At 36.0% G+C, this 25,363-nt stretch overlaps 3 protein-coding genes across 10 annotated transcripts; 1 reads left to right on the top strand and 2 right to left on the bottom strand.

Annotated features, from left to right (window-relative positions):
- Positions 1-6,226: 6,226 nt before the first annotated feature.
- Positions 6,227-8,304, bottom strand: LOC122309668 (dehydration-responsive element-binding protein 2C-like). Of its 3 annotated transcripts, none has more exons than XM_043123233.1 (3): positions 8,099-8,304; positions 7,609-7,642; positions 6,227-7,499 (listed from the first exon to the last, which is right to left on the bottom strand). In XM_043123233.1, the coding sequence occupies exons 1-3, from the start codon at positions 8,112-8,114 to the stop codon at positions 6,563-6,565; spliced, it is 987 nt and encodes a 328-aa protein (XP_042979167.1). In that variant the 5' UTR covers positions 8,115-8,304; the 3' UTR covers positions 6,227-6,562. The 3 variants fall into 3 exon arrangements, with proteins under 3 accessions (XP_042979167.1, XP_042979169.1, XP_042979168.1); XM_043123235.1 differs by lacking the exon at positions 8,099-8,304 and adding an exon at positions 7,867-8,092; XM_043123234.1 differs by lacking the exon at positions 7,609-7,642 and having other exon boundaries at positions 8,099-8,292.
- Positions 8,305-8,881: 577 nt separating this feature from the next.
- Positions 8,882-18,733, bottom strand: LOC122309667 (methylmalonate-semialdehyde dehydrogenase [acylating], mitochondrial-like). 6 transcript variants are annotated; one of them, XM_043123232.1, is made up of 20 exons: positions 17,912-18,733; positions 17,327-17,834; positions 17,150-17,244; positions 16,863-16,934; positions 16,610-16,771; positions 16,433-16,511; positions 16,173-16,327; positions 15,178-15,241; positions 14,231-14,310; positions 13,901-13,966; positions 13,243-13,293; positions 12,998-13,149; positions 11,885-11,975; positions 11,578-11,658; positions 10,259-10,336; positions 10,123-10,158; positions 9,957-10,000; positions 9,780-9,858; positions 9,364-9,454; positions 8,882-9,248 (listed from the first exon to the last, which is right to left on the bottom strand). In XM_043123232.1, the coding sequence occupies exons 1-20, from the start codon at positions 17,930-17,932 to the stop codon at positions 9,145-9,147; spliced, it is 2,109 nt and encodes a 702-aa protein (XP_042979166.1). In that variant the 5' UTR covers positions 17,933-18,733; the 3' UTR covers positions 8,882-9,144. The 6 variants fall into 6 exon arrangements, 4 of the variants coding, with proteins under 4 accessions (XP_042979166.1, XP_042979163.1, XP_042979164.1 ...); XM_043123229.1 differs by having other exon boundaries at positions 17,327-18,234; positions 18,524-18,733; XM_043123230.1 differs by having other exon boundaries at positions 17,327-18,146; positions 18,524-18,733.
- A 3,558-nt stretch (positions 18,734-22,291) lies between these two features.
- On the top strand, positions 22,292-25,363 carry LOC122309404 (protein FAR1-RELATED SEQUENCE 5-like). Its single transcript, XM_043122885.1, has 4 exons — positions 22,292-22,401; positions 23,561-23,635; positions 23,754-23,882; positions 23,960-25,363. Exons 2-4 carry the CDS (start codon positions 23,561-23,563, stop codon positions 25,361-25,363), a joined length of 1,608 nt encoding a protein of 535 aa, XP_042978819.1. The 5' UTR covers positions 22,292-22,401.

Here is a 25,363-nt window from a genome sequence, read left to right as displayed (position 1 = left end):
AGCGGAGACATTGGCCGCTCGAGCGAAATCAGGCAGAGTCGAACGCTCGATGTGCGCTCGATAGGACGCTCGAGCGAAATCAGGCAGAGTCGAACGCTCGACGCGCGCTCGACACCCCGCTCGAGCGAACATCGTATTTTGACAGATTTTAGGTTTTCCGCCGTGGGACCATATAAAAGGTCATTCTTCACTCTAGAGCCGGGGTTTTTGACTGGAGAACACTCTTTGGGAGAGAAAAACATAGCTAGAGGGATTCAAATCATTTGTTTTGGAGACAGAATTCCAATTTATTGCACGTACGTTGGATTCATACACGAGCACGGACGGGAGAAAGGCGTTGAATCGTTCTCTTGAGCTTTTGACGACCAGTTGAGGCTGCAAGGAGGATTTTTCAGTGTTTATTTTCTTCTTCCCATCTTCTCAGAACAATTATGGTGAATTCGTTTATGTTGAATTCCAATTCTAGTATGAGCTAAATTTTCTTCTTTCTAGGAAAACGATGTAACCTAATTCTGAACTATGCTTGTTTGTCCATGCTAATTTAATGCAATTCTCTCTTTGTTTATCTGATTTATTCTGAGTTTAATGCTTCTAATTAACTGGCCATTGATTAGATGATTATTAATCTTGTGATTTGCTATCGAAAGAGGGAATCATAGGGTAGATCTTGGATATTTCAGCATAGGTAAGTATAGAGATCGAAAGACTTGTATGAACCTGTGTAGTAATTAAATCATTGGTCTTATTGCGTTCTTGATTATTTAATTTGCATACTCTTGTGTGAATTGATAAACTAGAATCAATTCCAATTGACTATCGAAAGAGGCTTTTGGATGAATTAGAGATTTGCTAATAGACAAAAGAGGTTTAAGTTAAATTAGCTGGATGAGAAAAGCATAGTGAAGAATTATGGTGAAATCGATTTCCTAGAAGTTTTCTTCCCTATTGAACTTGATCTTCAAACATCAGTTTTACTTTCTTTGCTTATTTCTCTTGAGTTGATCTAGTTTTATTTGCTACTACAAAAACCTTAGCGATTCCTCTAGATAAAATTGAGATTAGCATAATTTTGGTATTTAGCAAGAGTAAGGTACCAATCCCTGAGGACGATACTCTTCTTATTACTTTACTATAAAACTACGATACTGTGCACTTGCAGTTTTGCACCGGTCATAGAGATAGTAAGAAAAATTCTCAACTCTTACCAAAACGTTAGGAATCAAAAGTTACAACGATTCTTGAAGCTAGAGACCTCAAGAAGCTCGAAGTCAATGAACTCATCGGGTCACTTATCACCCAAGAGTACACATTGAAAAGAGGAGAAGAAGAAGGAAAGCCAAAGAAGAGCTTAGCACTTAAAGCTGTTCCTCATGAAAGTGAAAATGATGAAGATGAGGAAAATGACAATAAAGATGAAGAAGTTGCGATGATAACAAGAAGAATTCAGAGGTTCTTGAAGAAAAATAGAACTCCTCCGAGGAAATCTTTCAAAAAGTTTTCCAAGAAAGATTCAGGTAAAAACGACACTTTAATTTGTTATAAATGCAATAAACCTGGTCATATCAAGCCAGATTGTCCTCTGCTAAAGAAAGATCGAAACAAGGGCAAGAAAGCAATGAAAGCTACATGGGATGATGATTCAAGTAGCTCAGATAGTGAAGCAAGCAATGAAGAATTAGCAAATCTTTGTCTTATGGCTAAAGATGACATTGAGGTAACAAATCTTGATAATATTGAAAATCTTTCATAAGAAGAATTGCAAAATGTTTTAGAAGAGATTTATGAGGAATTTGAAAAATTGGGTATCAAGTATACTGCTTTGAAAAAGAAAAATTCTTCTTTAACAAACGAAATTGAAATTTTAAGAAAAGAAAGTATCATTTTGAAAGATGAAAATCTTGAATTGAATAAGAAGAAAACCAATTTAGAAAATATTGTTGAAAACTTTACGAATGGAAAAAGAAATTTTGAAAAACTTCTTGATAGTCAAAGATGTGTTTTTGACAAGGCAGGTTTGGGATATATGCCAAAACAAAAATACAAACCTTATAAAAATTTCTTTGATAATCATTGTACCTCAAAGACTAATATTCAAAATTCTTTTCATAAAAATAATTTTGTCAAAAAAAGATATTATTATAATCATTCAAGTTTTTCATATATGTCACATGCTATTTGTAATTTTTGTAATAGAAATGGTCATAATTATCATACTTGTCCTATTAGAAGAAATCATACAATGACTATTAGGGGCATATGGGTACCTAAAAATCTTGTTTCTTCTAATACTAATAAATAAAGGACCCAAAGAACTTGGGTACCAAGAAAAATCATTTTAATTGTTTTTATAGGTATGCATGAAGTTATCCACAAGCAAAAATAAGTGGTTTTTAGATAGTGGATGTTCAAGACACATGACGGGAGATAAGACTAAGTTCTTTGATCTTAGATCTAAAGAAGAAGGACACGTGATATTTGGAGACAACTCGAAAGGGAAGATCGTGGGAATAGATAAAATTGGTAATGAATCTTCACTCATAATTGAAGATGTTCTACTTGTTTAAGGTTTAAAACATAATCTTTTGAGTATAAGTCAATTATGTGATAAAAAATTTACAGTTACTTTCAAAATGGATAAATGCATTATTTTGAATGATCATGATTGTAATATTTGTTTTATTGCTTTTAGAAACAATAATGTTTATACAATCGATTTTGAAGAAATTAACTCATAAGATGCTATTTGCTTTTCAGCTCAAAATGAAACTAGTTGGCTATGGCATAGAAAATTAGGTCATGCTAATATGGAACTTATTTCCAAACTTTCAAAAAATGATCTTGTGAGAGGTTTACCAAAAACATATTTTCTTAAAGACAAAATTTGTGATGCATGTCAATTTAGTAAACAAACAAAAACTTCTTTTAAAACTAAGAAATATATTTCCACTACTAGACCATTGCAACTGATACAGATGGATCTTTTTGGACCAAATAGAGTTGCAAGTCTAGGAGGAAAATATTATGCATTTGTTATTGTTGATGATTTTTCTAGATATATTTGGGTCATCTTTCTTGCTCATAAAGATGAGGCATATAATGCCTTTACCAAGTTATGCAAGAGAATTCAAAATGAAAAGGGTTATACTATTTCAAGTATCCGAAGTGATAGGGGAAAAGAGTTTGTTAATAAAAATATTGAAACATTTTGTGATGAAAACGGTTTTGTGCATAATTTTTCTGCTCCTCGAACTCCTCAACAAAATGGGGTAGTAGAGAGGAAAAATAGATCTCTTCAAGAGATGGCAAGAACAATGCTCAATGAGAACAACTTGCCTAATTATTTTTGAGCCGAAGCGGTAAGTACTGCATGTTATGTTATAAATAGAGTTATGCTAAGGTCTAAGTTAGATAAAACCCCCTATGAGCTTTGGAATGAGAAAAAGTCCAACATTGGTTACTTTTATGTATTTGGATGCAAATGTTTTATTTTGAATGACAGGGATAATTTAGGCAAGTTTGATGCAAAATCTGATGAATGTATCTTTCTCGGGTATTCTACTAATAGTAAAGCTTATAGAGTATTCAATAAAAAGACTTTGACTGTACAAGAATCTATGCATGTAGTATTTGATGAATCTAATTCTCCACTCTCCAAGAAATCTATTGATGAAGAAACAGAAGGTATAAATAACACAGAAAGTCTCAATCTCAACAAAGAGAAAACAATAGAGGAAGTTCAACATGGAGCTATCAGGAAAGATCATCAAAATTTAATACAAGATGCAACCAAACAGTGGAAATTAATTCAGATCATCCAGTGGAACAAATTTTGGGAGAACCTTCACTCACCCTCGCCATTAACCTTCGAGACAAGATTGTAACAGAGGCAGCATATTGACTACTGAGCATTCTTGATTCTGCAATAATCTCAGAATCAGCCTTACTAGAAAAACAGTTCACTGCTCCTATCATGGTATTGACGGTCTCAGGAGAGAAGATTGATGATTGATGCGTCAAGGGTTCCTGATTCAAGTCTGGAACATTAGTGGAAGAGAATTGCTCAGCCATTCTATCGTTGTGGAAAAACAGAACTCAGGTCAAGAAGCGATTATTTTTTTAGCATCCGATAGATGAAAATGATCATTTTTTTTATAGAAACTCGGAGCCTTCAATCCCGTTTGTCAACAACATCAGACGATTGTTTAAATCTTCAGCCGTATTAAATTCATAGAGTTAGGCCTCGAGGCTTTGCAGCACTTGTCGGGTCACGGACGGCTCCATTTTTCAACTATTTACAGTGACTATTAAACGCATCGTTTTCTTTAGTCCATTTATTTGCTGCCGATCATTTTTAATGATGCCAAAAGGGGGAGAAGTTTTAGATTAGAACATTAACATTGTTTAAATTGCTAAACTTGTTATATATGCTTGGAATTATATTTATACTTTTGCTTGAAAAACTAACGCATATTTTCAGGGGGAGCTTAAGTATTAATACAGGTTTCAGGTTCTATCAAGTATTTGTCATCATCAAAAAGGGGGAGATTGTTGAACCCAAGATTTCAAGTTTTGTGTAATTATATATTTACACATGGATTTTGATGATAACAAATGAATTCAAAGAATAAAGAAGTCTCAAGCTCAAGTTGTCTACACAATGGAGTCAAGCACATCAAGGAAACAAGCATGAGCAAGAAGGGAACAAATTCACATTAAAATTATAGAGTAATGTTGTAAATCTCTTCAAAATTCGAAATTAGGATTAATGCTCAAAATTAATATTTTATCATAAAGCATTAAAATACATTTTCCACATGTGCATGAATATTTTTGAAAATTAAATTTGAAAATTTTGAAAGATGATTGATTGTCATCTTTTGCATGTGCATGCCTTGATTAAAGGGTTGAACTTTGAAAATATTAAAGATGATTGATTGTCATCTTTCACATGTGCATGTTTTATTTGAATATTTTCAAAAGTGATTGATGCTTTTTTAGACTTATACAAAAAGTAAAAGATTAGATTTGGATTTTTTGAAAATGAAAGTGTGCTCATTTTGTCATATGCCAAAAGTAAAAGATTTTATTTGAATTTTTTGAAAAAGTGAATGATGTTGTCTTTGACAATTGAAAAAGAAGAACCTTTTATTTGAATTTTTTGAAAAAGTGAATGATGTTGTCTTTGACATGTAAATCTTTTTAAATTTGAATATGAAGTCTCATATGCCTATAAATAGATCATTTGAGAGATTCACATTCACAACACCAAGAGCATACAACATTCATTCAAAGCTTTCATTCTCTTTTCTCTAAGCATTGAGCCTTAATCCTTGTTCATTTTGAGAGATATAGTTTGCGCTGTATTGTTCTTATTTCACTCATTGAGGAGTGTTTTCTGATAACCTACCCACTATCAACTCTTGTATCAGAAAAAGGGTGTGTATAACCCTTGTGTGTGTAGAAAGTATTCTACACGGGGAATAGTTGAATCACCACATGTAAGGTGATTGCAAGTGTAGAGGGTGTTCTACACGGATCCTTTGTAGCGGTATTGTTCAAAGGTGTAATAGGTTTCTATCTCCACCTGAAGGAGGTTGAATAGTGAATTTGGGAATCCTCAAGGGGTAGCTTGAGGCGAGAACGTAGGCAGTGGGGCCGAACCTCGTTAACATACTGAGTTTACTTCTCTCTTATCCTTACTCTTTATATTTATTGTTATTTCATATTTTGTTTATATTTTATATTATATATTTGATTTATAATTGTTATTTTTTTTAATACAACTCAATTCACCCCCCCTCTTGTGTTAGTCATCTGGACAACATAAAATATTCAAGACCTTAATCGATGAAACTCAACCTAAAAGTGAATGAAACACGACATTAACACCCCTCATCAAGGTAAGTATCCCCTAGATGTATTTCCTTGGTCCTAGACAACTCGTTATTTTTGTGGAAAATTCCATACATCATCATGTAAATCTCAAGCGTCATTGAAAAAGATAATATTATGTAGAATATTCTTTTTCATATAATATATATATAGAGTACTAATATTACCAATTGTATGGTGGAAATTCAACAATAAATTACGGGATTTTTTTTTTTTCTAAGCAATAAATGGATGGATTTATCTCAACCTAGCCGCCCAAAAATTAAGGAAAATTAGATAAAGCACGAACCACTGGTTATAAAACAAACAATTATGTAGTAAACTGGACCAACGGTTATAAAACTAATTTTATATTTTGATGGTGCGTATTCACAATCGGAACAACGGTTAGGCTTAATTCCCCAATCTAAAAACCTATAGAGAATCAGCTTAGTTAGTAATATTAAAGAATACAAGTCCGCATATCAAACAAATTTATCAAAACAAAAAATAAAAATCTCAAGAGTCTGAAATCTGATCATCCCAAATCAAGTTCATCCACCCATCGATCATTCTAATAGTGATCTTGACTGACTATCTTACTGCAAGAAGTCAAAGGCAACTCTGGAATTGGCATTAGTTGTCTACTGCACATTATTCAGACTTAACATCAAACTTTAGATTCTAAATTCTAGAACTGGTATGGCAGATCTACGGGCTGCCCCCAATATTCGTTCCTTTCAGGGGCTGCCGTCGAGGACCCCAGTTGGTCATCATCGAAACCCAAACCCAGTATCGATTCCATGTTATATACAGGACTATTGTCTAGAAGCCCCCAAAGTTCATCCAAGTCACACATTTCATCCATAGAATAATCATGTCCACCGTCCCAATGATAGTTCCCAACGCCACTAGCTTCCTGTTTGATGTCATGGAGATCATCCTTTGCTTCTGGCCCCAGAGAATAATCCCATCCATCCTCCCAATAAAAGTTTGAAATGTCAGTAAATCCCGGTTTGATGTCGCAGGGTTCCTCCTTTGCTTCTGACTGTGACATCCTATTCGGCACGGAAGCTTCATCTACTGCAGCTAGCCGACTACACATTCTTGATTCAACCTCCCCACTCTCATTTCTCAAATTTGGGATAAGAGGCTTCACATCTATTTCTTCGGCTACACAGACCTCGCAGTGGTTGAATGTAGTCGTAGAATCAGAGCCTGATGGAGTTGCTTCCGCACAAGTTCCTGATGAAGTGGTGACTGAGCAACAACCCGGAAAATTGAGGCGGGCACGAGATCCATACATTGCCTTTGCAGCTTCATCATAAGCAAACGCAGCTTCAACTGCACTAGCAAAAGTACCAAGCCAAAGCCTTTTCCCCTTGTTTGGCTGCCGAATTTCTGCAACCCACTTACCCCATGTCCTCTGCCGAACTCCTCTGTAATCACATCTCGAGTTCTCAGGCCCTCCCTTTCCTTTCATACATCCCTTCTTCGACCCCATGGCCGGAGCTTTACGAATGGGTTTATCGTTGCAAGAATCAAGCTGGGCGGTCTGTTCTTTCCACTTGGCGAGGGTCTCAGCCACGGACAAATATCCATCTCGTCCCGTACGCGACTTCCTCTTCCTGGAATATTTCAAAGAGAAAGACGTCATATTAGCACCTTATTTTTGCAAAATTCTATTCACAGAATCTAGGCTACAGTATTTCACAGCAGAGGCAACAATCAAGTTACCAAGTTATTATTCCGAATATGGGACTGTCAGAATCTGCACCACCATTGGAAGCAAAACTCAATAAAAAATAAAGAAATTCAACAAAGAAATAGTGACTTAACTTATAGAGATACAGCTTAATATCAAAAGTAGTTCGCGTCAGAACAAAAAACCTATTAATTATTGCCCACAAACAGTAGGCCAATTTTGCAAGAAATCTACGACTTCATTCGGCTCCAATTTTTTGAATTTTTATTTTATGATTTCCAAATGCAAACCTGTAGTACTCTATCCAGATAGAAGACCAAAATATTCCCAGATTCAACGAAAATCCTAAGCCCCACACGATCGAAAACCCTTTTTTCCACCGAAGTTCCGAACATTCCCAGAATAAAACCAACCAAGAACACAAATCAGGAATCCTTAATCGGAGCCCTAACCCACCAACCAAAATAATAATAATAAAGCAAAACCAATGAAATGAAAAAGGAAATGTTTAAATCAACCAACCTCGTAATGGTAACATCCGACGACACGGCCATCTAAGAAACCCACCACAGCTGGTGATCGTGATCTTTCTTTACTCACTGCGCGGTTTGTTTGCAGATGTGCTGATACTCTGAGCTTTCAAGGTAGAGAAACACAACGACGTCAAGATGGTAAGAGCTTCAGAGATATTTATACGCTTCTCCACTCGAGAAGATAATGTCTGACGTGGCGCTTTGTAATAGCGTCGTTGCTCGCGTCACAAGTCCCTCGAGAAGCTACCCGAAGTTCGAACCACTCTCCTTAAGAGCCAGGCTGTCATTTCTTGGCCCCGAAGTATTTTCTACTTTTTCTTTTTATATTATAAATATAAAATATCTCTGGACTCCTAATTTAACCTATTAGATGGGATCAACCTTTGGTCGTTGGCCTTTTCTATTCTTTTCTAGAAGGAAATGATCTCGCCCATTTGCCAAGTTGAGTTGGGATAAATATCTACCTCATTTAATTATTATAATATTTTAAAATTATATATAAAATATAATAAATAATTTAATTTTTTTAAATTTTAAAATAAAAATAATATTTTAATAAATTTTATTTAATTTTTAATTTTTTTCTTATTTGGACTCAACTTACTCTTCAAACCTCTCCTAAATCATTATTTGAAGTATTAAAAAATTAATTCGTGGTTAACTGGTGACACCCTTGAATTTGGTAATTTTCAATATAAAAAATAGATGCCCATGGGAGTATCTTTTGTCTCGTTTGAATATATCTCTTATCTCCAGATTTCAGGAGCATAAATTAGAACTTCAACTAGGATTGCTTGAAATTATATGCACAAGAGCACATGCATGACATATGCATACATACATTAATGGAGTGCCCATTTCTTCATAGGTTTTACACATTCTCAAAATTAAACCTGGTCATACAATCTGCTGCTATATATACATGTATATCCAGTACTATATGCTGAGGGTGATTGGAGCAACTGCTGGCCCGACAGAGAGGAGTCAACCCAAGCAGCCCTCTCCCACTTCTATATATACCACATGTTATAACCACTAAGAACTTGCCATTGCCAGGGATGCATCATTGCTGCCTGGTAAATCCTTCCACTGTTGAGTCACCGTCTTCCCCCGGGTGTAAAACTGAATTCCAGCCTTGCCTGCAATTCAGTCTCATTACAAATTTGAATATCTCATCCACTACACGATTGCTTCGGGGTAAAAAATAAAAATGTGGGAATTATACAGCAATATTTCCAAAGCACTAAAAGTTACCATCTAAATTGAGATCACCAGCAAAGGATGGCTTGCAGCTAGTAAATGAGGAAAAAGGCAGAGGTACAGAGATGGGAACGTTTATGCCAACCTGTCAAACCAAGTTAATGTGGTAAAACCAATAGAATTGCAACCAATCTAAATAAGAAACTAAAAAAACACCCATTCTGTAAAAATATATATGACTGGATTCATCAATCCATGCAGTGAGCATTACAGACAAAACGGCATGCCAAATTTGTGGAGAAAACTAGTATCCTGAACTCTGCTCATTGTGAGTGCTTTAGATTTTTTAACGGAGTGGGAGCAGCACAAGAGGTGCAACCAAACAAGGAACTCGTGGAGTTTATCCAAGTTTAGACATTTAATACTTTCTGATTCTTTTGCCTCGTAGCAAGCTGTAAAGAGATGGCTACCTGCCCAACTTCAATCTCAGTTCGGAATTTCCTTGCAGCAACACCAGAGGTTGTAAATATAGAAGCTCCATTGCCATATCTGTAAGACAGCAACAAATAGGTATACAAATAAAAACACCCCCATAAGGGACTCTCATCTTACAATGAAGATTGAAAAAGAAGTAAATCTGGGAATACTTATTTCTGTTAACAACGTTTATGGCCTCTTCGATGCTTTCAGCCTGGGCATCAAGAATATTGAATCTTAAAATCTTAAAATAGGAAACAAGCACTTATTTTTTGAAAAATAGGAAACTACTAACTTGCTAACTAGAGAAACATGAGTAGATAGATGGATACCAACCCGCATACAAAGAAGAACTGGGCCAAAAAATTCTTCCTGTAGAAAGCAAGGTAAAAGGCCATTTAAGGTGATAACCGGGTCAAGTCTCTTCCTTCAGTAAAATCCATGATTGCTTCTAGAACATGATAAAAGATACCTTGTAACACTCCATGTTGATCGTGACATTGGACAAGATGGTGGGACCAATGAAATTACCATGTTCATATCCTGGAACCTATATGTCATCCACAAATCAATACTGTACATTAGGTCAACTTGGAACACTCCAAATCATAAAACAAACTGCAGTAATGAACATGCTTCTTACAATCCAAACCACAAGATCCCAGAAAATTGTTTATGGCAAGTACGTAACTGAAGAAACTGCATGATATTCCTGATTGTTGGAGATTAACAAAACGAAAAAGTAAAAACGATAAGACGAAAAGGACACCTATAAACAAGACGAGAAAAATAAAACATAACTACTTCAAGTTATCAGAAAGATACTAGCATCAAATTAATATGTATTTCTTTTTCATTTCAGTTGATTTTTTGTTTACTATGTTTCATAAGTTTATTTATTTAGTGTTTTCTGTTTTTGATTTTTTTGGTATTATTTTTTAAAGATTACTTTTTATTTTTATTTTTTCCATTTTTAACTTCTAGTTTTTTTTAGATTCGTTATTTTTATTTTATTGATTGTATGTTTTTAGATTTTTTCAGACAAGCGACATGCTAGGAGTCCATTACCCATGTAGCATGCCACATCAGCAGTTTTGATAAATTTTAAACGAAAAAGTTAACTTAAAAATAAAAAACATGCAACCTAAGGACTAAAACAAGATTTTTGCAAACTCAAGGACCAATTTTTAAGAAGCGAATTATTTAAGAGAACTACTACATATATAAAGAGATTATACAAGAGTAAATCTACAAACTGAGGTATGAAATCCATTAGATCTACATTATAGTAAAAGTAACTTTATAATCTGATGTGCACATCAGTTTGTAGGTTAAATTTTGTGTAACATATTTGTGGCTAAAGTATTTCCTATTATTTAAATCCCACCATATCTAACAAAAAATCTGTTTAAAAAGTTGAAGAATAAAAAAATTACAAGACATTCATGCCATGTCAGGTTGGACAATTTTGAATATTGCAATTTACACTCTTTACAGTGTCCCCCTCCCCCCCAAAAAAAAATCCTCTCCCTCCAAATAAGGAAGAAACTAAGACGACAAAAAAAAAAAAAAAATGTAACTACATGCTTCACAAAGTACATACTGGTTTTTACATAACAGAGTCCATTCCAGACAATCAGGCCGAAGGAAAACAAGCCCTTATTTAAAAAATGTGTTATAACTTTCATCATTACTATCAAACTATGAAGCCAGCCACATAATAAAAGCAAAGGCATAGATACACCCAAAAACAAAATATAAGAAATCTTCCATATTAGTGAAAGACAGTACCACAATATTTCTCCCATCAAGGACCAGTTTTGCACCAGTATCAACACCTGCTTGGACCAATCTGCATATTTGTTCCTTTGCCTGTCAGTAATGGAGAATGTTAAAGAATTATGGAATCATACCAAAACATATCCACATGTTGAATGTGAACTGCTCAAAATACTTCCACTCAGGCACCCAATATAACAAATTCAAAATGCTTAAGCTCGCTCATATTAATGCACCCCAATGGCATGAAATCTACTACAAAACAGACGACTCCTTCCACTTGAACGACTGACTGGTCAAGGGTTAGAATGTGAGTCACCTGCTTGCTAATCACTGGTCCAAGGTCAGCATCTGATTCTGTACCTTCGTTTACGTTAATTGCTTTGGCATGCTCCACTAGTTTATCTTCCCTGGAAAATGATAACCACTTCTTACAGAAAACCATGGGATGTCACACCACACTAACTCAATACAAGAAGCAACAAAATAAAATCAATGTAAAGATAAAACAAACGCAAATGAGGAGAGATTTTTTTAAAATTAAGGAACATAATCCCAACATACATAAGCAACTCTGATATAGTTTCTTTTTTATTTAAGTGCATCCTATGCATTGTCCATGGACCTAGAGCACCAGGATAGAACCTATGCCTGGAGTCTGCAACCAGCCAGACTTTTACCACCTAAGCTAACTGCCACAGGGTATTGAGAGTAGGGTCAAATTGTTGTTTTATGATGAAGAGCATTTGGAAGGATATAGGTGGTGAAGAAAGTGGCTTCCTTGTGAAGACAGCAGCTTATGGGAAGAATTTCACTTATCAAGGAAGTGGTGGAAGATCAATGTGAAACTTCTGTGTAAATGAAGTAAATTGGTGGATCACATATTATTTTGTTCTTCGGAGATGTGGTTTCTGGTTCTCTCTTTGTTTGGCTTTACACGGGGTATGCCTTAGACAGTGGCAGAGTTGTTAGTTTGGTTGCAAAGTGTCCTTTGGTTGGCATTGGAGTAGTGGTGGAATGTGGCCCCATTGTGCCCTCATGGTATGTTGCACTGTCCCAGCCCAAAGAGAAGGTCTACCTCTTGAGATAATCCCATGTGTTGAGGTTCATTTCTAACTATTCTTTAATTTCTATGCATGAGTTTCACAACTATTGTAATCTTTGATCTTAATTTTGGTCTCTCCTCGTACACTGCTAGTGCACTTGATGATTCCCTCCAAACCGTTTCTCTTACTTCATTATTATTATTAACGAGAGGTAAAACAGAAATGAAATTCACTTTAAACCCTTGAAATGGAGCAAGATATTATATGATTGGTCATGAAATGTGTGAACCACCTTCCTAATCCTGAAGAGAGAGAGAGAGAGAGAGCACCCAGATTTAAAAAAGTTCAATAACATAGATATTTAATAGGGACGCAAAATGTAATACCAAGGATTTAAGCCTCCAACAAAAACAACCGTGCTAAGGGCCACGCACTTTTGTCCTGCAGCACCAAAACCAGCAGCAACCAGGGCATTCAAAGTAGCTTCTACACTTGCATCAGGCATTACAACTGCATGATTTTTAGCTCCAACATTGGACTGAAGACAAGAGTCGCCCAGCCAATTTTTCATTGACCTCAGCTATTGCCTTAGTGAAACAGCAACCACAATGTTCGTAAAAGGAGAGTTTACCTGAATACGCTTCCCTTTAGCTGATGCTCTTGCATAGACATAAGCACCAGCCTTAAAAAATAATAAAAGTAACAATTGACAAAAATAGAATTATTTATCCATTAAAAAAACCAGAAACTTAAAAATGTATTGAAAATATTTTTTTATAGAAATATTGACAAAAAATACACATTCTGAATTAAAAAAACTTATGGTATGACGAACAAAATGTTAAGGTTAGACCATCCCTATGAATCCTTGACTTTTAAAGTTATACCATACCATCTTCTAGTCCTGACTAATTTCATATATTTTTTTCGCCAGTATTGTGCTGTTAAGTGACAAAGGAAAATCCTTGGAACTCTGTTCTGTTATCATAACTTTGACCTCGGCAGTAGATCACAAACCAGATTTTGGGCTTACAATTGCATAACTTCACTACATCACATGGCCAATATACATTCATTCACTTCCATTGGATCACTTGCAAACAATTTACCATTCACTTTCTTTGCAAATAATTTAAGAAAGGGGAAAGGGCACCAAAGAAGAAGAAGAAGAGATTAAATGTCCATAAAAGAATTACTTGTGATCACTGATTTGAACAATTGTAACCACATCAGCATATAAGCAACAAACTGCAACTTGTATCATTGTTCAACACTTGCAAAAAACTTACTGCATTTGGACCAACAAATGAGACAGCTTTAATATCATCATCATCACAAATCGCATTAACAATGTCCTGTTCCAAGTCAATGATAAGAAAGTGAAAAGCTAACAGATGAAAGAAAAAAGAAACATGGGTGATACAACAAAACGAGTTTGATTGAGAATGAAAGTAAAAGCAAGTTACACACGATGCATGCGCTAAATGAAAAGATTGATGTGTATCACATTCACTAGGAAAAGATTGATGCTTAAAATTAAAGATCAATAATATATACTGATGCTAAAGTGAGGTATAAATGGAACGAACAAGCACTGTAATCCACTTTTAGAACCTTACATTGGTGCCATGAACAATATTTAGGACACCATTAGGCAAGCCAGCTTCTACGGCTAGCTCTGCAAGCATTACTGCAGCCCCTGAAAGAAAAAACAAAATAAGTTAATTAAAGTGCAAATGTCTTGGCCATATATATCCTATTTTGAGCATAAATGTCATGCATGCTTAGTAAGTAAGTCGAACAGTAAACAAATAGCTAGATTCTCAAAAAGACCTCTAACTCCAGTCATGGAGTCACAAACATCTCTTCCTAAATGGGAAAGGAAATTTTTTGGTTCAGCAAACAAAAATTTTACTGATGAGAATTGGGCATAGCCCAAGTACAAGGGACATATGCAAGATAATGCTTAGACAAATTAAAAGGAAGAAATTACCTAGCCCAAGGAAATTTAAAAGGAAGAAATCATAAAAAACAGATGGACAAGTTACCGACAAAAATATATATATATACACACATATACATACACATACACCACATAATTAGAAGTTTTAGTATACCACATGTTTTATGAAATGTCGTATTGACAGCAACTTCAATTTAAATAGTTGGGACTTTATCTGAGGGTCCAATTGGTTATAGATATTGGGTATCATATTGTACTCTTTTTTTGGTCTTTAACATGGATATCCTTGCTGGATGTTAAGAGAAACCATAACAGATAAATTTCCTCTTTTAATCATCTAAATTATATCCCTTCAACAGGCCAGTTTAGATCTGGTCTGCCAGCAGGCAGTGAAAGGCAAGACCTACCCCTTCTCTCTCTATCCAATAATTGGTGCACAGAAAACACCACCAGAAGTGATACTTACAACTTACCAGCCTCATGTAGAGCACCAAACACAGCCTAACGAGAACCTCCTCTTGCTCTACCGTTTAAAGAATAATACAACAAGAGTAAAAGTTCCATGATCATATCTTCCATTACTAGGAAGGATTTCAAAATCACCTGGATCCTTCTCCGATGGCTTCAGAATAAATGTATTGCCACATGTGACTGAAATAGGAAACATCTGCAAATGAAAAGAAAATAACCTCCTTTGAGCAGAAAATTTCCTCGTTCATTTAATAGGGATATATAACTCATGACTGAAATAGGAAAAAAGTCTTCTTTTACGTTTTTCAGAAAGAAAATTGATAGGTAATCAAGAACTTTTATAAATAAGATAATGAGCATACCCCAAGTACATAGGACACATACAAGGACGTTGTTCAAGAAAAATCAAACAAGTATATGAGATTGAACCTGTAACTTCAGCCTCTTTATTATTATCCAAAACGAAAAACAGTAAAAAAGCTTAATATAATTTTCGAGGTTTACAAATATCAAAAAGGGGTGTGGCCCAAGTACAAAAATACTATACATATGGAAGCACCCCAAAAATTAGGGAAAAGAATTGAGAAGTACAGCTCAAGACCTTAACTGAGAACATATATAAAATGGTAAAAAACAGTCCATGAAGAATGATGCCAAGTGTAGCCATTTGCAATTACTCACAACTTCTGTAACCCCATCATAACTACAAATTGATGTGGTTCTTTTTGTGATTTTTCTTTGGGATCAATCACAAATTCTTTAGTCTCACATTCTAACAGTGACAGAGTATCAACACCTGTAGACTCCAAAAGTTTCAACGAACATATTAAAATCAGAAAAGTCATCTATAAAAAACACATGCCCCACTCATCAACCCCCCCACCCCTCCCACAAAAAAAAAAAAAAAAAACGAAGAAAAGAAAAAAGATGCACTAAACAATATCCCAGTAGTCAGTAGTTAAAGAATAATTCCAATTCCCACCTCCATTCTAACAACTTTTTAGAACAAGAGTGACATACAGAATGGGTTTTAAGCAGCAAAATGCACACTAACAAGTCTTAGACCAGTAAATATGGCCAACTGAGAAGAGCATAAACAGTGATTATTGAAAGTATAGCAAGCTTACCCATAAAGGAATCATAGCCGGAAAGTCAAAGGGGCAAATCCCAGCACAAACACCAAGCGGCTCTCTAATGCTGTAGCTATCAGTTCCATTAGATACATTAGAAACAAATTCCCCTATTTGCAAAGTCGCCAGTCCACAAGCATGTTCCACCTCCTCTATGAATGAAGATCAAAAACTTGTTGGGCACAATCAATGCCAACTAAGCCTTTTCATATACGACAAAAGACAGTCTTTATTTTTTATTTTTTAAAATAACGAACCTAGCCCACGTAATACATCACCATAAGCATCCTTCAATGTCTTTCCATGTTCAGCAGTAATAATCCTAGCAAGCTTATCCTAGGCCAGAGATTATATGGTAAAATTAGTTAATATTAGATAATTAAAAAAAAAAACTGTAACTTGAATTAATAAAAAATAAGGCCCAAAAAACTTACAATGTCTCTGCGAATAAGCTCTTGGAACTTGAACATGATGCGTTGACGAGTCACGATTGGCGTGTTTTGCCACAATGGAAAGGCCCGCTTTGCTGCAAATACCGCAGCTTTGAACTCCTCAATTGTAGTTACAGGAACTTGGGAAACAACTTGCTGTGTTGCCTATCATTTAGGAAAATAGAAGACAATTATTGACTTAAACTACCGGGAAATAATAAAAAATAAGATTTTTAAAGGCATTTGTCACACTTACAGGGTTCAAAACATCAATAGAGGTGAAGGATTGTGAATCAACAAATCTACCACCAATCAGATTAGGAACTCTCTGATATGCATCACGAAATAAGTTTAAATATGGACTACAAAGAAAACCCCATTGAAAGGGGAAGCGGGGCAAGCAGTGAAAGAAAGAAATAAGATAAAGAGTAATTTAGAAAGGATTAGCAGAAATAGATTATTTCCTTCTATTTTTTAAAACTTTTTCTTCTTACCCAGGTTTTAAGGATAAGACTTCTTCAGCAGAGTTACATCTAAGCTTACCGGAGGGTCGCGCTGCCTCCAAGATGGCTTTGTAACGGCAAGATAATTGTTTCTTACAGCAGACTTCTGAGGTCCCAAGGACTTGAAGTTCCTCACTGCAGTACAAGCATGCCATCTTCCTCTGTAAGGAAACTGAAAGAGTGCTTAATGACATGAAACTTCAAACAAATGCCATACCTGTCATATTTCCTTGTCGGAGTTTAGCTTTAACATTGTAAACATGTTTTGGAGTTGATAAAAGATCTGGATTGCTTTGCCTTAGTCTCTTTAGAATTTGGCGAGGTTTTAATCCAGCTTCTGTCATTTCTTTAATTAGAAGAATTTCTCTCTCTGTAAAGCGCCGAGCCGAGGGATGCTCCGAGATGTCTTTTATGGGTTCATGGTTATGTGTTCCATTTTTTATGGTAAGGACCCACAAGCCATCATCCTTCTTTCCCACAGCTTCAAAAGGACAATTAGTCAGCCGAGTTCCAGTCTTTCTTCTGCGAGTACATTCAGCAGAGGACTCATCAGCAGATTTCCGCCTATTACGATAAACACCTCCTCTATCACAGCCAAGGACAACCACTCTGTCTCTCTTAGATTGCTTAATTGTAACTACATATCCCTGGGACACAGCAAAGTCCCCAACATGCTGGATTAGTTCTTCACGATCCACAAATGTTCCAGGTGAAGGCGGTAGCATCTGTGGGGGTTCACTCAACTCTGAGCAACTTTGAATGTCCATCATTAATAACCACAAGAGAAAACCTGCACTCTCACCTTAGCATGGTCACCTTCCATCAAGACATCTTCGTATCTTACACCAAACTTATTAGCACCACGGCTCCACTTAACATAAAGAGAAATAGTTTTAGGAATTAATAGCAGCGCATCGCAACTGTAGTATCTGCAGATACGCTTGGTTGTAAACAAAATCAAGACCGCTTCTTCTGTTTAAAACTTCGTGGATGGAATTTTTTTTCATCATCAATCATGACTATCCCATCTCATTTCACTGCAAAAGTAATGGCATAATGCATCCAACAAAAGAACATGAAAAACACCACATAGAACAGCACTGATATCCTCCTCTAGGATTTCACCTTCAGTTGAAACAAAAGAGAGATAATACCCTATAAAAAGTCCTTCAGTTCAAGATATACAACACCCACAACCGACATACCCACAGTTTTTTTCCAGCCAGTCATAAGCATAAAAAAATTGAAGTCTGAGCAAGCAATGAATTATATAAGTATAAAAATTTATATCAAATAGGCATTCCCTGAAGGAGACCCTCCGTCTATACTTGACAGAACAAAGTCAGGAATCAAAATTTCCCTTCCTCTTCCACTTTCCCTAATTTTCTTAAGGACCAAACCCAGAGAGTCTTACCGGCGACGGGGATGGGCCCCTTAGCGACGGTACCGATATCCGGCTAAGACAGGGGTTTCTTCAGTCCGTTCTAGTAACTCGGTGAATGCCTGTAACTCGACCCGTTTGGTTTTTAGTTTTACCAAGAGGTTCAGAATTGAACCAGAAAGTAAAGGGAAATTGTTCGGAGCGGTGAAAATGAGAAGAGGACTGTGCTTCGTAGAAGAACTTCTGCTTGGTCAGATTTCTAAAATTTTGAGTTTTAATATTTTAATATTATTATTATTTTAAAATTTAAAAAAATAAGAAAAAAATTAAATTATTTATTAAATTTTATATAAAAATTTAAAAAAATTATAATAATGAAATAAAAATTTTATATTTAACATAAAAATTCTTGATGGTCAAATAGTATTTAGAGTTGCAAATTGCAATCAAACGGCCATTTGAGCCTTAACACAAATATTGGATATTTTCATCATTTGACAGAAAATAAGTTTCATTCATTTAGAGTCACGGGAAAATACTTTTATGTTATTATTATTCCTTATTTTACTTTAATAATTGATTAATTAATCACTTGTAGCTTTAAAAAAAAAGGCTTTAAATCCTCATACTGAATTAATTAATCACTTGCAAATCTGTTGTAACAGGTAAGACTAGATTACCAAAAGTTGATTACTTTTTACCTGGACATATCCATATATCTTTATCCGTTAGAAGGCGCCTCTCAAGTGCCAGATGGACCGTACGATGTGGCGGCAAAAATAGGTAATCATGACCTCATACCTCATCTATTACTACTTTATTACTATTTAAAAATATTAAAATAATAATAATATAAAAATAAATTTAATTTTATAAAAATTGACTTAAATTTGAGTCAAATTTTTATTATTTTCTTCTATATTATACAATAAAATCATGTTTTAAGATTTTTAATCTAAATTCAATGAGTAAAAATAAATTAAAAATTAGATAGTAAAATAATAGTAAATGAAGTCGATATTATTATAATATTGATATTGGATTAACCAAATCCCAGTTGATCTTCAAAATTTGAAGAAGTAGAGATGAAATCATTTGCATTAGAGCAGTCAAATACTAAAGACTTCAAATATCAGTTACAGTATTTCTATGTGTTTCTTCGTATTTAAAGATATACTGTTCATATTTAAAAATAATATTTTATTCTAAAATATCAGATCCAACTTCTCATAATGTTTCCCACGTTTTTCAGTTCCACATACACCCCCCTTTCAGTTTGGGACAAAATGAGCTGATTTTTCCTCATGGCAGCAACCCGAGTGGTTGTTTTTATTTATTTTTAATATTTATTTACGAAAACATTTATGTCCCATTTCAACAGGACAAAACTTGGTCTGCTTATATATTAGGTTCACATATTAGGTTATGTACACTTGATCTACTTCGATATATTAATATATGCTTCTATGTTATGTATATTAAGTTCACATATCAAGTGTAGTTGCAAAATATGAAAATATATATATATATATATATATTTGATTTTACTACTTATCATTCTCACACGCCTCACTTCGTTTAATTTTTTAAAAATATTTTTAGTTTTATTATTTTTAAACTAATTGAATTATTCTACTCGTCATCCATACACTATATATTTGTTAAGAAAAAAATAAAAAAATAAAAAATTATATGTGATGTGTAGAGATGATGAATAGAATTTTTCAAAAAGAAAACACTCTAGACACAAAGGGATCCCACACACTGACGTGCCACGTTTCCCCTATTTGTTTTCCTCTACCTTTCTCTCTCCTCCAAAATTTGTTTTCTCCCCCTCTCTCGTGCCCTCTCTCCCGCGCAGGCCATGAAGAGCATGGGTGGCTTCGACGGTAGCTGGAAGAAGATGGATTGGTCGCCGAAGGAAGGGGAGCTTGGTGGTGGTGGTTCGGTGGCATGGGAATGGCGTACAACGGCTCTACGATGGAGAAACCGTGGAGACTCATTCGGGAGAGGGTCTTGTGAGGAGAAGGAGGTTGTCGCGGGAGGGGGGGGCTTTGACTGTGGCTGGATGAGCATAGGGTGGTCGTCGGAGGAAGGGGAGCTCGGTGGTGGTGGTCCGATGGCGTGGGGACAGCGTACGGCGGCGCTACGATGGAGAATCATGGACCCATTTAGGAGAGGCTCTTGCAGGGAGAAGGGGGCTGCCGCAGGGGGGGCTCAACGATGGCTGGATGAGCATGAGATGGTCATCGAAGGAAGGGGAGCTCGGTGGTGGTGGTCCGATGGCGTGGGGACGGCGTACAGTGGCACTATAGTGGAGGGAAGGGGAGGAGGGGAGAGCACAAAAAGAGGAGGAGATAAGAAGAAGAAAAGAAAAAATAAAAAAAGATATGTGGCACTTCAGTGTGTGGGATATTTTTTTCCCTCTAGCAGCTCCGTTTTCAAAATATTATCATGTTTCAGATGAGCCCCTCACTTCATTCCTTAAGCTGATATTGGCATTCCAAATTCCCAAGGCAAGCTTAGGTCAACACTAACCTAGGCATAGGATATACCTGCTCCGCGATTAGTGGTTCATTTCGTTTATAGATATATCATTGTCCCGACCTTAAGGTTATCGATTCCTTTCCAAGAAGGGGCCTAGCCATATTTAGAAAAGTCATATATTTTAGGTAACATCATAAAAATATATATTTTAAATAGAAATGACGTAAAATGCAAACACTGGTGCTCAGTTTGAAACTATTATGTTGTTTATTACATGCAATATAAAACCCATATATTTCAGGTACAACGCACTTTTCTGTGAATGGTATCCATGAGTACTTATAACCAGTCTTAGCATGGCTAAACAACATAAAATCTTTACAGCTAAGATCAATAAATACCAAAATAAATGCATCTCTAACCAACATTCGAAAGTGATACAGATGTAGAGGATGATGTCAACTGTGAGGAATTGGTGTGGTAACTCTGGCTTAAATGTTGGGACTTCCACCCCTCAGAATTAGTAGCAGCATTGGAAGTGTAGAGGCAGGTTTCAGGTCTATTGACTCTATTTGCACGCGGAGGATATACTGGTGGCGGTATATTTGGTGGGAGAACAGGCAATGGAGCTTCAAAATTTAGGACATGAATTATCTCCCTTATTGAAGGCCTAAAGTTGTGATCAGGGTTAGCGCACCGAGTACTTCTATATGCAAGCACACGGCGCACCACTTGCGGACGAAATCTGACGTGGCAACTTAAAATAAAGAAAAAAAAAAGAAAAAAAAAGAAAAAGAAAAAGATGGAAAACAAGAAAAAGTGGGAAATGGAAAAGTAGCTTCCTTCAGAAGCTTTTCACCGTTTCATTCATCCCGTACGTAGTTCTTCCGCGAGAGCTTCCCCGACCAATCACATACAATTTCCGGTGAATCTTCTCCACCATTTTCAGTGTGACGACCAACCCTTTCATCAGTTAATTTTATTTTCATCTATCTGTCACTTTCTCTATTTTAATTCTCAAGTGGTCTCCATTTTTTTGACAGGTTTGAGGTTTCTCAAATGGTCTCTGTTCCAGTCCATTTTATACCATTAGAGTACATGGTAATCTCAGAAGAAAAATCTCACGTAGCATTCGAGTTGCAGATGTAAAAATGTGCTTCCCAAAAAGGTATTTTTAGTTTTCTTGTTGATTTGAAAATAAGCATGTAACTTTTTACCATTTTTTTACTCTTATATAACGAGGTGGTGTTTTCCTTTACCTTACAAAGTGTTATTTATTTTGGTTTATAACCAAACATAGTGTACATAGCTGCTGATCGAGGAAACCAGTAGAAGAAGGGGGGGTTGAGGCTGCGTTGGTTGGTTTCCTGAAAACAGGGGAGATTGAGGCTAGAGTGAGGGTCGGAAGCTTGTTGGAATAGAAGGTAATTTTTCCTGACTTGAGATTGAGTTGATTAGTCAAGTAGAAAGTAGTGAAATAATCGGCCCTCATATCTCAAAAACATTACAGAAGTGTTATACAGGGCGTTATTAGCAACCAACATCTCTCTTCTTCTTTTTTTCGAAATATTTCTCCTGTTTTATCCATCTCGGTTCTTCGTCTTAGTTTGGCAAAATGAAAGTGAATGTATTGTTAGAACCAATATTTGTGAAGTAACCAATATAACACTGGCTAGCTTAGCACCTATGTTAAGCTCTGTGTTAATGAGGAAACACGACCAGATTAGCTAGTTGGTTGTTATACTAACATAGACTGGTAACTGCATTAAGGCACCCATCCCATCTCATGCTTATACAACCAGCTGGATATCACGAGACCATCAATCCTATACTAACGTGAGACTGGTGAAGACAATTGCTTAATACACAAGAATTTGTGAAACCATGGTAATTCATGGAAAGTTCTCATTCCAAAATAAAGCTAGAGTTGAACTCCAATTTGATACATAGCCGAAAGGAGGAAAAAATAGGTTACAATTTGATAAATGAGATGTACGTGCTTGCTCTTCTTCTTCTTCTTTGCCCTTTTTGTTTTTATTTAATAATTTTTTTTATTTTGCTTAGGAAAAAAAAATATAGTGTGCATCTATTCATACATACAAGCTCTGTTAATAGAGTTTGCACATTAATCAAACTATGAAAAACTGAACGTGGTCAACAGTAACGTAGAAGACATAATTTTCATATTTAGTCTTGTACTACTATCTATTTTAGCTAGAACTAGCATGCACATAAACTATTAAGTCCTCTTGATACAAAGTTGCATGCACATAAACTAGCATGCACATAAACTATTTTAGCTAGAACTAGCATGCACATAAACTATTTTAGCTAGAACTAGCTACTATCTATCTTAATACATATGCAATCATGCATGGTTGTATGTATTATGTCCTCTTGATAAAAAGTTGCGGCCATATCAATTTAGTTTCTAAATGATACATTATTCTGAGCATATATAATATCTATTACTGTATACTGCTACCAATGGGTTTAGGTAATATAAAGCTTATCTCCAAATTATTTATTGCATTTTATATAATTTATATAAGCTGATTTTTAATGTATAAATCTATTCTCTAGATGGAGAAAGGGAAGGAGCATGCATCTTCCTCTACACCTCCTACCGCACATCCAGAAATAAATCCTCTGTCCCAGGTAGGAATTTATCGCTTTTCGGCATATTCAGCTTTTATAGCATTATCGTTACTGGTTTTGTTCCGTAGTTGGCACGAGTACATCTTTGTTTCATAATCATTTTTATTTTATATGTTAGGCGATACCAATACCATTTTATCCGGGTTTGTCAAACTATATGCATGGTTTCCATCCACCAATGCCACATGCGTGGTTACCACCATTTGTGGAGCATCCCGATGCAAACCCATCTACATGGACTAGTCAGGTGAGGATACTTCATTTCTTAAGTACAATGGTTATTTTTATCAATGTTTGTAATCAATTTCGTGGGTGTAATTGCAGGGAAATCCACTGCCCCCATTTCACTCATCAGCTTTCTCTCCGATTGGTGCTCAGTCGACAACTTCAAGCCATGTGGATGAAATCCAACATATATCACCCGAGTCTACTGGAAAAAGTTTGTCAACTGAGCCTTCCATTCATGATACTGTTGAACCCAATGATGCCGATCAGTCTGGGGATAATGTTGAACTCAAAGATGCCGATCAATCCGGGAGTACAAATATTGAAGGGGCCGATATCGTTGAGGAGCCAAAATTGAGAATGGTGTTTAAATCTGAAGAGGAGTTACTTTCTTACTATAAACGATATGGGCAACAATCCGGTTTTGGGATTATGACACAAAGGAGTCATAGGTTTGAGGATGGGAGCATTAAATATGTCACATTGGGTTGTGCTCGTGGTGGGAAGGCACGAAACCATACGACAAATGTCGCGAGGCCACGTCCGACATCAAAGACAGAATGTAAGGCACGGATAAATGTGATGTTTAAAAAAGGGGTGTTGAAGGTGTCGAGTGTTAACAATTCCCATAATCACGGCCTAAGTCCACAAAAGTCAAGGTTCTTTCGCTGTAATAGAGAAGTGAGCGAGTCTATTAAGAGAATGCTAGATATAAATGATCAGGCTGGGATCAGAATGAACAAGAGTTTTGCCTTTCTTGTACAAGAAGCGGGTGGATTTGAGAAGTTGCCATTCACTGAAAAAGACTGTCATAACTATATTGACAAGGCACGCCACCTTCGACTTGGAAAAGGTGGCGCTGGAGCCCTTAGTGAGTACTTTACTCGGATGCAATATAAGAATGACGGGTTCTTTTCACTAATGGATATGGATGATGAAGGGCGGCTGAGGAATGTATTCTGGGCGGATGCACGAAGTAGGGCGGCGTACAAATATTTTGGAGATGTCGTCACATTCGACACGACATATTTGACAAACAGATATGGGATGCCGTTTGCACCGTTTGTTGGTGTAAAGCACCATGGCCAGTCAATTCTATTGGGGGCTGGATTAATTTCTAGTGAGGATACAGTAACGTTTACATGGTTATTTCAGACTTGGTTGACTTGTATGAATGGTGAAGCTCCCAAGGCTATTATCACAGATCAAGATAGAGCCATGAAAAATGCCATTAGTCTCGTCTTTCCAAACAGCCGACACAGATTTTGCTTATGGCACATCTTGAAAAAATTGCCAGAGAAGCTAGGTTCACATGGTGCATACAAAACTGGTTTGAAAAGTCAGTTGCTAAATTGTGTGTATGACTCTGACACAATAGAAGAGTTTGAGGGCTCTTGGGAAGTGTTGATTATGAAGTACAACTTGCAGGAGAATGCTTGGTTGAAGAGTTTATATGCTGAGCGTACGTATTGGGCACCGGTGTTCATGAAACAAGTTTTTTGA

Source organism: Carya illinoinensis, chromosome 5 (assembly GCF_018687715.1).
Source record: "Carya illinoinensis cultivar Pawnee chromosome 5, C.illinoinensisPawnee_v1, whole genome shotgun sequence".
NCBI lineage: Eukaryota > Viridiplantae > Streptophyta > Magnoliopsida > Fagales > Juglandaceae > Carya > Carya illinoinensis.
Note: the sequence above shows the minus strand (reverse complement) of the source record. Positions and strands in the feature narration are given on the sequence as shown.

What these genes read in the sequence shown, in the direction of transcription:
- LOC122309404 (XM_043122885.1), top strand. Translation starts at nt 23,561, where the DNA reads ATGGAGAAAGGGAAGGAGCATGCATCTTCCTCTACACCTCCTACCGCA. An exon ending in AAATAAATCCTCTGTCCCAG is followed by an intron (nt 23,636 to 23,753) that starts GTAGGAATTTAT and finishes TTTATATGTTAG; the next exon opens with GCGATACCAATACCATTTTA. An exon ending in CATCTACATGGACTAGTCAG is followed by an intron (nt 23,883 to 23,959) that starts GTGAGGATACTT and finishes GTGTAATTGCAG; the next exon opens with GGAAATCCACTGCCCCCATT.
- LOC122309667 (XM_043123228.1), bottom strand. Translation starts at nt 17,879, where the DNA reads ATGATGGACATTCAAAGTTGCTCAGAGTTGAGTGAACCCCCACAGATG. An exon ending in CTAAAGGGAAGCGTATTCAG is followed by an intron (nt 13,150 to 13,242) that starts GTAAACTCTCCT and finishes TCTTGTCTTCAG; the next exon opens with TCCAATGTTGGAGCTAAAAA. An exon ending in CAGTTCTTCTTTGTATGCGG is followed by an intron (nt 10,001 to 10,122) that starts GTTGGTATCCAT and finishes CTTGATGCCCAG; the next exon opens with GCTGAAAGCATCGAAGAGGC.
- LOC122309668 (XM_043123233.1), bottom strand. An exon ending in ATATTCGGAATAATAACTTG is followed by an intron (nt 7,500 to 7,608) that starts GTAACTTGATTG and finishes GAAATATTCCAG; the next exon opens with GAAGAGGAAGTCGCGTACGG.